Source organism: Coenobita brevimanus, chromosome 100 (assembly GCF_032717465.1).
Source record: "Coenobita brevimanus isolate Jiangsu-jjx chromosome 100, ASM3271746v2, whole genome shotgun sequence".
In the NCBI taxonomy this organism is placed as follows: Eukaryota; Metazoa; Arthropoda; class Malacostraca; order Decapoda; family Coenobitidae; genus Coenobita; species Coenobita brevimanus.
In genome coordinates this window covers 60,494,621-60,507,648 of record NC_137053.1, presented here as the reverse complement: position 1 = coordinate 60,507,648, position 13,028 = coordinate 60,494,621, and the positions used below count along the sequence as shown (strand labels likewise).

The 13,028-nt window shown below is 37.4% G+C and overlaps 1 protein-coding gene across 4 annotated transcripts in view; it reads right to left on the bottom strand.

Moving 5' to 3' along the window:
* alpha-Cat (catenin alpha) overlaps nt 1-13,028 on the bottom strand; it is a 65,349-nt gene that overhangs the window by 17,191 nt on the left and 35,130 nt on the right. For 2 of the 4 annotated variants that reach the window (XM_080284107.1, XM_080284108.1), the window contains exons 2-11: nt 12,558-12,767; nt 10,196-10,385; nt 9,707-9,873; nt 9,168-9,377; nt 8,315-8,491; nt 7,487-7,690; nt 5,764-5,879; nt 4,727-4,811; nt 4,249-4,419; nt 1,144-1,255 (exon numbers count right to left, since the gene is read on the bottom strand). In XM_080284107.1, coding sequence (XP_080140233.1) covers nt 1,144-1,255; nt 4,249-4,419; nt 4,727-4,811; nt 5,764-5,879; nt 7,487-7,690; nt 8,315-8,491; nt 9,168-9,377; nt 9,707-9,873; nt 10,196-10,385; nt 12,558-12,671 — 1,546 coding nt within the window. In that variant the 5' untranslated portion in view covers nt 12,672-12,767. Of the gene's footprint in view, nt 1-1,143; nt 1,256-4,248; nt 4,420-4,726; nt 4,812-5,763; nt 5,880-7,486; nt 7,691-8,314; nt 8,492-9,167; nt 9,378-9,706; nt 9,874-10,195; nt 10,386-11,345; nt 11,649-12,557; nt 12,768-13,028 lie in introns of those variants that run through there. The other 2 variants (XM_080284105.1, XM_080284106.1) reach the window with 1 other exon arrangement.

The following is a 13,028-nucleotide window of genomic DNA, read 5'->3' as shown; positions in this document are numbered from 1 at the left end:
ACCTTTCAGAGACCTACAGTATCATCTTTTCTCTCATATAACATCATCACCACCATCCCTTGTCTTTTTTTTTTTAGACCCAACGATGGGGTGAGGTATGATTCAGAAAATGAAGAAAAAGAAAAATTATACCTCCTCCCACCTTCAAACTCACTCTTACTCCTTACAACCCTCTATTTACATCCATTCTCCCCATATGATCATACCATCTATGAATGTTCTAACAAACTTTCCCATCCACACACTTCCTAACTCCACATTTTCATTATCACATCATTTTCTATTCTATCCACTTTCTATATTCCACATGTGTTTTCCAATAACCCTGCCTCCAATGCTCTAACTATTATTTTTCTCCTGAAAGCACCTAAACAGCCAGTGGCCATTACAGAATTCATATATTTATTTACATGTTACTGTCCTGTATTATATAATAATTTTATATAATAAAATGGTGCTGGAGAGAGATGTTTCGTGCAGTGGCACCAACATAACTAGAGCAGCAGCAACAGATTTGTTTCCCAATTACACAAAAAGTCCATCAAGTCCCTACCTATTCTCTACATAGAGGATAGTGGACCATGGAAGAAGGGCAACTACAGCCTGCAGTCCACCACATTAATGTTCAGATGAGCCTGGGGCTACAACAATAACAAAAACATTATATCATTATCAGTAATAAAAACAATAATACCCCCACTGATAATAATAATCCATCCATCCATCACCCAATCCTATGTCGTCCCACGAGAAGCGTAGGAACCCGGGGCTAGGCAAGTTGGTCCTGACATTTAAGATGAAAGTGACCAGCCTCACTCATCCCTGAGTGGCATTACATGAGCAATAAACCCCAACCATCCCTTGGATATAAACCTACACAGGCTCAATCAGATTGGAACGTCTTAATTACCCACTAAACCTCCAGGTGCCATAATTTGGTTATATGGTTACCATCCAGTGTAGTAAATGGTTTCCTGGTATACAGGAAACCATTTCACTCAGTGTAGAGTCACCTATAGGCAGAACGAAGAAGAAAGAATGAAGGAAAGAAAGACAGAAGTAACAATAATAATAATAATATTGTAATAATAAAGATAAAAATAATAATTTACACATTTTTACATTAAATTAAAAAAAGAATACCTGAAACAGCCAAGAAGTCATCAATTGTTGTGATGTCATCAACAGACTCTGTGAGGATACGGACTTGATTCTCCCATGCATCCTTGAAGGCATCCATATTTTCCTGGGTGACCTGAAGTGCAAAATAAATTTTACCAAAATATCACTGGTAGCTAAATCAATCCTGCTGTAGTATAAACTGAAATTAATCCTCCTTTTCAAAAGGACTTTCCCATGTCATGTGGTGTACCTTTCTGAATTTCATCTAATTTCTTACATTTGCTGTGTTTCCTTGTGGTATGAAGAGTGTGTGTGAACCTGGGGCTAGGCAAGTTGGTCCTGACATTTAAGATAAGAGTGACCAGCCACACTCATTCCCGAGTGGCATTACATGAGCAATAAACCCCAACCATCCCTTGGATACAAACCTACACAGGCTCATTCCGATTGGAGCTCCTTAATTACCCACTAAACCACCAGGTGTCATAATTTGGCTACCTGGTTACCACCCAGCATAGTAAATGGTTTCCTGGTGTGATGGAAACCATTTGTCTTGTCACTCAGTGTAGTCACCCGCAGACAGAAGGATGAGGAAAGAATGATGAGAAGAAAGACAGAAGAGGAAGGAAGGAAAGAAGGAAGGAAGAGAGGAAAGGGCTGGCACCTGAGAGCAGCACTACATTGAATGAGTGGATGGGAGCGCCCCCATCAACCTCTGAGCGAATTTGAAGGAGGGAGGAGGCAAGGTAAGCCAAGAAGAAGGTGGAAGGATATGGTGGATGAGTATGTGAGGATGAGAGGTACAGAAGTTGGTGAGACTAAGAGACAGACAAGAGACCGAGCTGGCTGGATGAACTTTGTGCAGAGAAGCACGTAACCAGCGATCTGGCACCCCTTTTAACGTGACAGCATTTGGACTGACTCTATCAGATAGGTATAAGTGAATCTACAGAACGTGGCAAAATTTTCTTGGCCTATCCGATGAAGCCAGGATTCCATGGACTAGAATGATGAACGAATGGAAGCACGGCCCAATGAACTGGGCAATTTAGGCTGTCTGGACATTGCTACTCCTCACCCTGCTCTAGGGTGGGAAAGGAGGTCCAGATGATGATGATGATGATGATGATGATGATGATGATGATTCAACCCTTACCACTTTAAATGGAAGGATGAACTTGAATCAGTAGATAAGTGCACAAAACAAGGATAGACAGTTCATACAGTTCTAGTACATTATACAGTAACAAAATCAAGAGATGAGAGAGCCTTTGATAACCAAAGTACTTTAATGATGTACAACATACTACTTAAAAAAAAGTATATGCTTAGTACATTCTCCCTGTTCTAACTTATGGGAGTAGAAATCATCATTCTCACTAAATTCTTAGAACATAAACTTATCTGAGTGTTCGAAATGAACTGGAAATGATGATGCTATATGCAGATTAAAAAAAAGCTACTCAACTATGGGAACAGCTACAGTAAATGATACAATCATTAGAGCAAAGAAGCGCATAAATGGATGTACTGTGGTTAAGCCCTTCATCTGACAAATAACAAGCACAATCAGAATAAATGAGTGGAACCTCAGGGTGGAGCAAGAGGAAGACAGAGAACATGATGAAGTGATGAACTTTGTAAGTTTGGTGCAACTGGGAGTGGTGAGAGGGGTCTGTCTCAGGCTGGTAATGAGTTAGATACATTGCTTGGTAAAATGGTGACATTCTTATTGTTACTACATGTTTAATATTTCATTTAAAAAAAAAAAAAAAAAAAGTATCACCACTCATCAGTACACCCTCTCACCACTCCATGCCTCCCACCATCATGTACACACAGCCAGAAAAGTATCATTACAGTTTTGGTGCCATACCTAAAGACACAACAGACAAAAGAAACGAAACAAAGGTCGATACACAACTGCCATCACTGTTTATGTACACACGATCAAAAAAGTATCTGTGCACATTTGGCCCAAAACAATCTGACGCCATGGACAATGGACCCTAGAAATGTTTGATGATTTTCTCCCATACTGTCAAACATGCTTACATAAGTATGTCAGAGATAGGTTTCTTGTGACATTTTATGGTTGATATTGTTACTGGATGCATATTCAGATGATGATCAATTAGTTTTCCAAGGACTACACAAGCTATATTGACCATTTCAGATATCATAGTACCCCTCCTGCGCGATACTTTTTTGACTGTGTGTACAGGTATACCTCAATATATGATACCCCTTGATGTGATACCCCGGCTTAACGATGGGGGTAGATATACCACCATACCCTGCCTAATGATGGCCAAACCCCAGTTTAACAATGGGTGTTGATTTTTTTTTACCAATTTTGATGATATTTTAGACAAATTGTGTGTTTAGGTTGATCTACAAACTGTTTTCAGACTTAATGTGTTTTAGCCATGTGCAGGGTGAACATTGTCATTTTGGGGTACAGTTTACTAAGCCTGATTGTTTCCAGATTTACATTTGATGATTTTCTGATTTTATTTGTTGGTTATAGTGAGTTATTTACAGGTGTCAGGCTTAGGTTTGTTTCTTTTACAGCTGTTAGGCCATTTATATTGGTTTTAAACTTGTTTTTAGGCTCATTTGGGTGGGTTTTGAACTTGGTTGGGGGGGGGAACCCAAGGCTCAAAAATGCATCCCATTACTTTACATGTTAAAACTAACCCGATATATGATAAATTACATCATTAAACCGAGGTATATATACCTGTATTTATTTCACTCCACAGGTAACATGAAGGAACTAAAAATGGTATTACACTATTACGAAAGACACCTCGGAAACAGGTTTACCAACCCTTCAAATATGACTAGACTCACAGTGCTCACTCTGATATCCATTGTACCCAGTTGTAACAATACTGTACTTTCCTGGCTGTGTGTGCACAACCCCTCTGTTCTTTATATTTTTTGTTTAGTGTTTCTCTCTTCTTTGGCTATTCCCTACCTAATAATCTATCAATACAATATATAACTGCAATCAACATATGATTTACACATAATTTAGATCAATATTACCATGCGATTAAGTGACAAGACTCACTATTCACCTATGACATCCGATTAGTAATTTAAGGTTCTACTACCAACCTTGGACTTAGGTCTAGCTGACAAGATGCTGGCGGCGTTGATAACCTGGGGACACAGTTGTTCTATTTGGGCTGCACCATACCTCACCATCTTCACACCATCCTCATTGTTTGACATTGTACAAGCCAAGTTGGCAACCTCCACCAGTTTGTTTGCATGCTCTGTAAACACCTGTAAAAAAAACAGTAGAGATACAGGAATAATAGCTGATAATGACTTGAAACACTAAGTATACAAAAAAAAGCATTCACAGTCATCACACTTATGAAAGTCAATACAATTATGTATCGGTTTTTGTTATGATGAAGTTGTCGAGCACAAAATATAAGTACCGTAATATCCTATGAACATTCCAGAACTTATGCAGAAATATAAAAGTCTTGAATATGGAAAACACATTCATAATACATGCATACTTACCACATTATGAAACCAAAGTTAACAAGGTGGTTACAGTGTACCATGTACCAGTACTCACCTGTGCATATTCTTCCACTTCTTTTTCATTACCATTCCTTGCAGCTTCCACTAATACAAGCAGTGGGACATTTGTTTCTAAGAAACTGAAATGAAATTAATAATTAGTACAGCATAGTGAACACCATATTTTAGAAAAAATAAACAATAGTAATTGACAATACTTTGCAACTGATGTACCTGAACAAAATTAAGTTAATATTTGTAACATAGTACTGGAATTAAATGATAAAATATTTTAAATCCTGATGCCTCTACAGAAGTATTTATAGCATAAATCCAACTAATAATTTTGTCCTGTTACTGTTTATGTAATGTACTATGTGACTGAAATGTAATATGAAAAACGCATTTAAAACATCCTTAGTCTAACAACACATCTACCTAACAGCTGGGAGAATACGGAGGGAGAAGAGATAAAACACGCAACAATCGATAATGTAATTTCTTCTAACTGCATATTAGTAATTCTGGTATGACTGGAATTGTATTTATTTCTCTCCCTCCTGCCCTCTCTATTTTTTTTTTAGTTTACCAGACGTCTCATAATGAAAGGATTAAAATTCATCTTTATTAACCCTGCACTACGATAAAATTATTATACTTACTCTGGCTACTGTCAGAATTTTATTCAGCTTAACCACTTTGCAAGTCTTCCCCCCCACCCCTACCTTTAGACCAATTTCTTGAGCTTAAGGAAGATTTTCTGAGCTGGGGAGGCAGATAGAGTCTGAAGAGGGTGCTTTTTTAAACTGAATACAATCACATGGCAGCAACAAGAATGAAATAAAAATAACATTTTTAGGCTGTGGGGGTTAAAGGCAATCTAATATAGTGAGGGAGTTAAGTGGTCTACAGACTCAATCCATAGCATTAGTTCAGCCTGTACAACTATCTGCGATTCCTAAATGAAAGACATAATCCCCTCCACCCCAAGAAATATAATTTTCAAATAATGAATGCCCCTTCAACACATTTTGTAGATCTGAAATTTACTGGAAACAGTTTTCAGTCACATTGCTCTGTGTTTCACCTCACCTGTCTGACACATGATCCACAACAGCTTTACGCAGCTGACGTCGCAGATCCTTAGTTTTGCGGTACATATGGTCGATGGCCTTATCCAAGTTCTCCGAGGGTTGCTTCCGTCCCATCTATGGCAGAATTATAAGCTAATACTGAGCAAGACATTCTCTCAACTACAGCAGTAAGCTACATAATTAAAGTATAAAACCAATGAAAGTAAGTGATCATTAAGACAATGCTCATGGTCTAATTGTTAAATCTAACAGCAAATAATCACAGCCATTACCATCTCATAGCAATAAGATCAAGTTCAATACAACACCAACAGAAGCTGAAGTGGCACAAGTTCTGAGGTGAGTGATGAAGGTCAAAACTGCCTAAGTTTGCATTACAATCTCCTGCATACCTTACAATACAGGCAGTACTCATCTCATGGTACTATATTTCATTATTAAGTTGCTTTTTTTCACTTAAATTTGTTCTTAACTGACACTTCTTTGTTAAAAGTCAGAAATGAGTGGTTTGTGTTTTTAATCTCCTCAGTTTCAGGATGTCATTTTCTTCTGTTCTGACTGAAACCTGATTATTTATTCAAGTTACAAAGGATTTCCAGTAGCAAAGTGATTAAATAAGGCTATATCGAACCACCTTGTTAGAAAAGTTTATTCCTGGCTGAACAAAATTATCTGGAGATAGCAAAAAATAAACTAAAGACATCCTTGGGTTGAAGTGATTAATACCATCAAGCAGTTTCACTTAAAGCAGCATTTTACTTGTACAAACCACCACAATAAAATAAGGACTGATTGTACTGTACTATATTCACACTACAGTAATAATCATCATAGTATAACTGTCCACCTGCATAAGAAACCAGGTTAGTGAAAATAAGACATGTGACTGACTTGCAGGGACAAAGACAAAAGAGCAAGTGCTGGTAAGTAGGCAGTAAAATGGATGTGGATGAAACTATTATGAAAAACACAAGGTAGTACTCTGGTCCCATGATATACATGATGAGCAGGTGACTGATATCAATGAAATGGACAGGAGGAGAAGAGGACTGCAAATGAGGTTCATATGGGAACTAACTGTAATGGAAATGGGTGGTGGGTAAAACAATCCAGAAAATTATTATTATTATTTTTTTATCATCATCATTACAGAAGAGCTGCAGAGATCAGTAAAGCACATGGCAGTGTTGACACTAGGACCTTTTAAGATAATTCTGGTTTGGTTGGAAATGCAGAAGTGAGATGTAGTACTGCTAAATTAAATAAGGTAAAACAATGAGAGAAGGTATGAACATATTAAAAAAAATGCATACAGACTGAAACCAAATAAAGTCTCTGAAATAGCGACTTACAGTAAAAACATCATACAAGGTACTGAAGGAGTGACAATTCACAAAAGAAGGGAGATAAAAGATAACTTCAAGGAACTAAAGACAGAAAAGAATATGCAAAGGAAAAAAAGAAATCTATCATTTCTTGATGGGAGAAAGGGGGGGGGGTTCCATGAAGGAATCAAGGTGTTGATGATGACAGCAGTGTGGGATGAAATGAAGAATTTCAGTTCAGCCAGGAGAAAGGCGCAAGTACTTTTTTAAGCACTAATCATGTGATAAAATGATACGTTACTGTATCAGTTTATGGATAGACAGTGAGAAGGATCAAATTATGTTAATATCATAAAGGTATTGTAAATATAAGAAAGGATTAAAAGCATCTCATACATTGTCCATATATTCAGTAAGCAAGTCCTGAAGAGCCTGGCGCACGGCATTACACTCCTCCACTATCTTGAGGCGGCGGTCGTCCCTTGTACAGAAGGAGTCAGCCATGAGTGCTGCCCCACTTATGATGGATTCAAGTCTCTCCTCCAAGGATGGTCGTGTTCGCACCTCATTGTACGTCAGTGGGTCCATATTAATGCGTTCCTGTAATGGATTAAAAATACAAAGCTTACTTTTTAAGTTCTCCTTTTACTCAAATGATAATATTGCAGGAATTGCCATGGAAACAAGGCATAGTAAATACTAACCCCCATATATCCGACAAACTGTATCATAAAACTTAAAAATAGCGGGACTGTAGGTAAAAACTTCATCCCTCTTTATGCTAACGGAGGGGTCTGACAAATTCATTGCCTAACTCTAAAAGTTAAATGCATCTTCTATGCTTCTATGGCACAGGGCTCGAAGACTGGAAGAGACTGTACTGCACATTTCTCTGATTTATGTCCCAAAAGGGACTGCAAACCTAGATCTCTTTACCATATGTGATTATGGAAAATACAAAAACAATAAGGATGATACGCTAATAAATAAATTTCCAAGATAATACTATTATGTGCCTGAGGAAGTCTCCTTTTACCACGTTTCAGTGAGAATATAGGGTTATATAGATGATTTATTTGATGGACAATCTACGCTCTTCAATATAATATGCATTACTGCAACACTTGTACTATGATTACATACAACAGTCAGCTGAACACTTGAAAAAATTTACATTTAACCAGTGATAATTAAAGTTATGCAACATTAAAACATTATTCTTACATCAAAATCATCAAGTGCTGAAGCCAATTCACCGGGCCCCTCATAAGGCATCTGGGCAGCTCCTGTGGCCTTCCCTTGTGCCACATCACTTATGGTGTTCACAGCCTCACAAACTTGCTTGAACACGAAGTCTCTGTTGGCCTTAGCAGCTGCAAGCTCAGGATGCCGTACATATGCCTGAAAGCAGATACTTAGTTGCAAAATGGAGATATGGTAGCTTGATAATTCTTTGTAAGTTTTCAGCCTCTAGTTCAGTAAAGTACTGCATTCGGCAAACTGGTGTAGGTTACGTAATATCCAATACTTTTTCCTGTGCATATTTCTATCTGAAATCTGTAAAAAATAAGTAATGTACTCCTATATTCATTCAACATACATTTGTGTTACTTGTAATTTTCCATACATCAATATCCAATAGCTTAATTCTTACACTTTTTAAAATTACATGGGGATCCAGTAAATTAAATGTATTTTTGTAATTCATCTCTTCAAGAACCATTTTTAATGTGGGTCTACTCACCATCTACCTGATAAAACTGCTTACCATTTTCACATCCATCATCCTGAATTTATTTCGGTTTCTTCTGACTAAGTATAACTACGGTATAATGAAAACACTGAGTGGCATGAGATGAGGGTAGTAGTAATCTACTACAACCATCAAACTAAACACAATTACAGTACTGAAGTACCTCTTACAGGGGAAAATGATGAATATTAATTACATATGCAGATAGGAGGATTATGTACTGTGCTTGTTGAATAATTCTAAAACTGCAACTATGACGGACTACCACACTAATCACGAAATATCACACCCAATTATAACACTGAAGTACAATATGATGATAACCTTAGAGGCTGTAAGGAGCATCATGGAATTTTTCTTGAGAACTGCCCGGGCTGAGGCCAGGTCATCACGAAGTCGAGGATCCTTCAGCTCATTTTGTCTCTTGGCTGCTTGATTGATGAGATCATTGGTATTCTTGCCAAATAATCGGAAGTTGTCCAGCAGCTCTGACTGACTTGATGCATTCTTAACCTTTTCTAAGTCATCTTCAACCTATGTAAATGAGAACAAATTTTACCAACATTATTAGACACACAGAGAAGTTCAAAATCTAAGTTACTTTTTCATTTCTAAGACTGTACAAAGTACCATAAACAAACTGTTCAGCAATGTTCTTTATGAGATAAAGATGAAGCACAAATACTGATAATCAGGTACTTTCTTAAAATTGATACAGTACCAATACAGTATACTGTATGGATTTATCTACATTTACATCCCCTCTTAGATGAAAAGTAATACGCCAACATGGATTTTAAAAAGCCATTTTACTTATGTTCACCTGGCTTTATACTTTATTTGTTTTACCACCCTATACTAACCACTTGCAAGCTCTTCAGAAGGCGGTGAACATCCACCATGTCCGCGAGGATGAGGAGTCTTGTTACGGCTGACAGCAAGTTTCTGGCTGCCCTCACCATGTTACCACGCTTCACACTGCTGCAAGGATCCTCAGCAAACTCTCGAGCAGCACGGGACATAATGTCACCTGCAACAGAAACAATCATCTTAGTCTTTACATCAAAGAAGAGTATGGTCAGTCCATCAAGCCTCAAAATCACAATACAATACTGCAACTTTTTGTACATGTGATCCTCATTTACTGTATGTCTGAGCTGTATTCCAAAACAAAACAAAACAAAATAATTGTCCATACTGTAGATCCAGAGATGTAAATTGGGGAACTGCCAATTAACTTTTGGCAGCATTTCTGCAATATACAAAGGAAACATCAAAAAACACAGAAAAGGAGACATATAACAAGGAATTTGATGTAGCTACAATATGTGTCTCCTTGTTGCCACCCTCACCTGTCTTTCTAACTTCTTCAACAGCACCCAACATTTCACCTCTGATGTCCGGGTTCTCATACGCAATTTCTTCTCCTCGCTCTATGAAATTGTTGGTGGCTGCTTCTACGGCTGCAACGAGGACATGGGCACGCTTGCTTCTCCCTTTTTTCTTTTTGGATGGTCCTTTTGTGTTGACAAGTGTTGTGACCTAAATATATAAAAAACCCAGAATGTCACATTGACAATATACATATCAATGGTAACCCTATCTTGCATTACGTTGCAGCAGAGAGTTACAGTGACAGAGCAAACAATACGAGATTCTGAAACTTTGTTTTTTTTTCAAGTACTGTTTGACGATTATTAACAACTAGCGAAACACAACATGAATCTGATCTTTAATTAGCAATGTGTCTCACATGGTTGGACTGTTACAGGATGTATGCAACAAACATTAGAAACTGATTTTGCTTTAAAGAAGTAACCACAGAGAGTTCCATGAACAGAAATGTAAGATCATGCTAAGTACAACTGCAAGTATGCCATTTAAAAAAAAAAAAAAAATGAGGAAATAGTACTAGACAATTAAGTTACAATATAGTTAACACCCTGGCTATAATGGAACATTTTACATTATTCCAGCTACCTCCGTGCTATTTAATTCATCTTAGGACAAACTTTTAAAATATAACTTAGCTGGAAAGCTTTCATGTTGCACAAAACTGTCTCTTTGGTGGCCAGAACAAATGACAGAATATGTTACTGTAGTGGATAGGTTAACCTCCTCAATAAGATCACATGTATTATATTCTATTACAGTACTGCTATCACCACATGATTATACTTAGCTTTGGAAAGACTTGCAACTAGCGGAGCTCGATATGGCCTTCATAGACTTGCAACTAGAGGAGCTCGATATGGCCCTCATTAAATCCTGTGACTAAAATATATCTCCATAAGCTAAGTAAAAGACTTCGGTATGGCCTTCATTAATCTTCTGACTAAATTATATCTCCATAAGCTGAATAAAAGACTGGTATGGTACTAGCAAGAATGCAATCAAAAGTTTATGATCATATTTCAGGGTTAACTATACCACTAAAAGCAGAACACTTTGATGGCTTTATACTGCCAATTGAGGATTTATCCTGAAACACTAGACATTCACCTGTATGACCAGTGGCTCAAGGGTTTTTTCTACAGATCTAGTCTTGATCTCCAAGTTCTTAATGTCCCATCGCAGAACCAGTCCGCTGCCATTGTCTGCATTTATGGGTGCTGAGTAGCTGTTTTCAGGCATTTTGATGTTTGTGAATTTAATACTTATCTATTTTATCTTGAGTGTTAAATTAATCCACTTGTTGCTTGCTGTGGTTTCTCATACAAATTTTCTCCACTATTAAAATAAAGTTCATGCACTAGTGTCTTTCACAAGCACAATGCACATCAGAATAGAGTACAGTACATGAATCACACATGCACATCAACCAAAACACTGAAAATAAAAGAAACAGAAATTAATAAAATATTAAAACAAGAACCCTAGATGCGGCTGTGATGCTTGAAAAATTAAAACAAAATATAAAAAGCAAGTACCATACTGTCTGCAACATGCACAAAGTTAAACAGCAACTGCAACTAGTTTATCAATTAAATTACTTTGTTCTTTAGCAACAAGGACATACTGAAATGAAAAGTAATTACCATAACACAATTTGGATTATACTCTTGCAAAAGCTCTCTTGCCATCACAGACAATATAATATAGTACTGGTAGTACTATCCCTATCCAGCACTTATAATCAATCCAATGCATACTGCATGATCAAAGCATTTCACACTGACAGTCACCAGTGTCTCAGCGCTGAACTTGCCTCCTCAGCCTACAGTGATAAATTGTTCCAAACATTAAACAGTTATAGCCTAAAATAAGCATCACATTTCACTACTGACAGTGTCAATGTTTGTATAGAGCAACACAGTAAGAAACTACTTTTGTCTCATATAAGCACATGACTAACTACTTTATTCCCTGTATATGATGTGATAATGATCAGCAATTAATTTAGATATACAACTCCAGTAACATTAAGTTTCGCCAATATGACTGGCCGTACTATACCTTATGTATGTCTGTTACACATCACAATGATTAATTTCTTGCAAGATGACAAATTACAGATTGACCTAGACAATACTATACATGTCATGTGCCACAGGAAATGTGGTGCCCACTAAAATCAATTTTACCATGCACAATAAAAGAAAAGTACAACAGATAATTCTGAAACATATCAGAACCATACACAAACCATCAGCAAAAATCAGTAATGATGCCACATCTCAGGATAACACAAGCTCTAAATCTATTATAGTTGACCTGAATGACAAGCGGCTCCAGTGTCTTCTCAACTGACATGGTGCGGATCTCAAGGTTCTTGGGGTCCCACTTGAGAATGACCGGGGCCCCCGTGTGGTAGTGATCCAGAGTCATGGTGGCTGCTGTGTCAAGTTACGGTACTTACGAAATAATGAAGTTGAAGATTTGGAGCTAAAGTACTCTTCGTGTTACCTAAGCATATGTATGTATCTGAAAGCAAAAAACAAGTCAAATTAATTACTGTACAGCATGTAACTAGAAACCACTCAAACAGTGCATACCTCCGCCAATGCCACTGCCATTAAAAAGGATCTGGATCTGGATCCGTGGAGATATTGTGTGGAATAAATAGGATCCCGATCCGCCCCCATATTTAATCAACTGCTCCTTGGCCCAAGGCCCACTCTTCTACAAATTTTATTGAAATTCACTGTGAACTTTTGGAGATATTATACATAGGATCTGCATCCA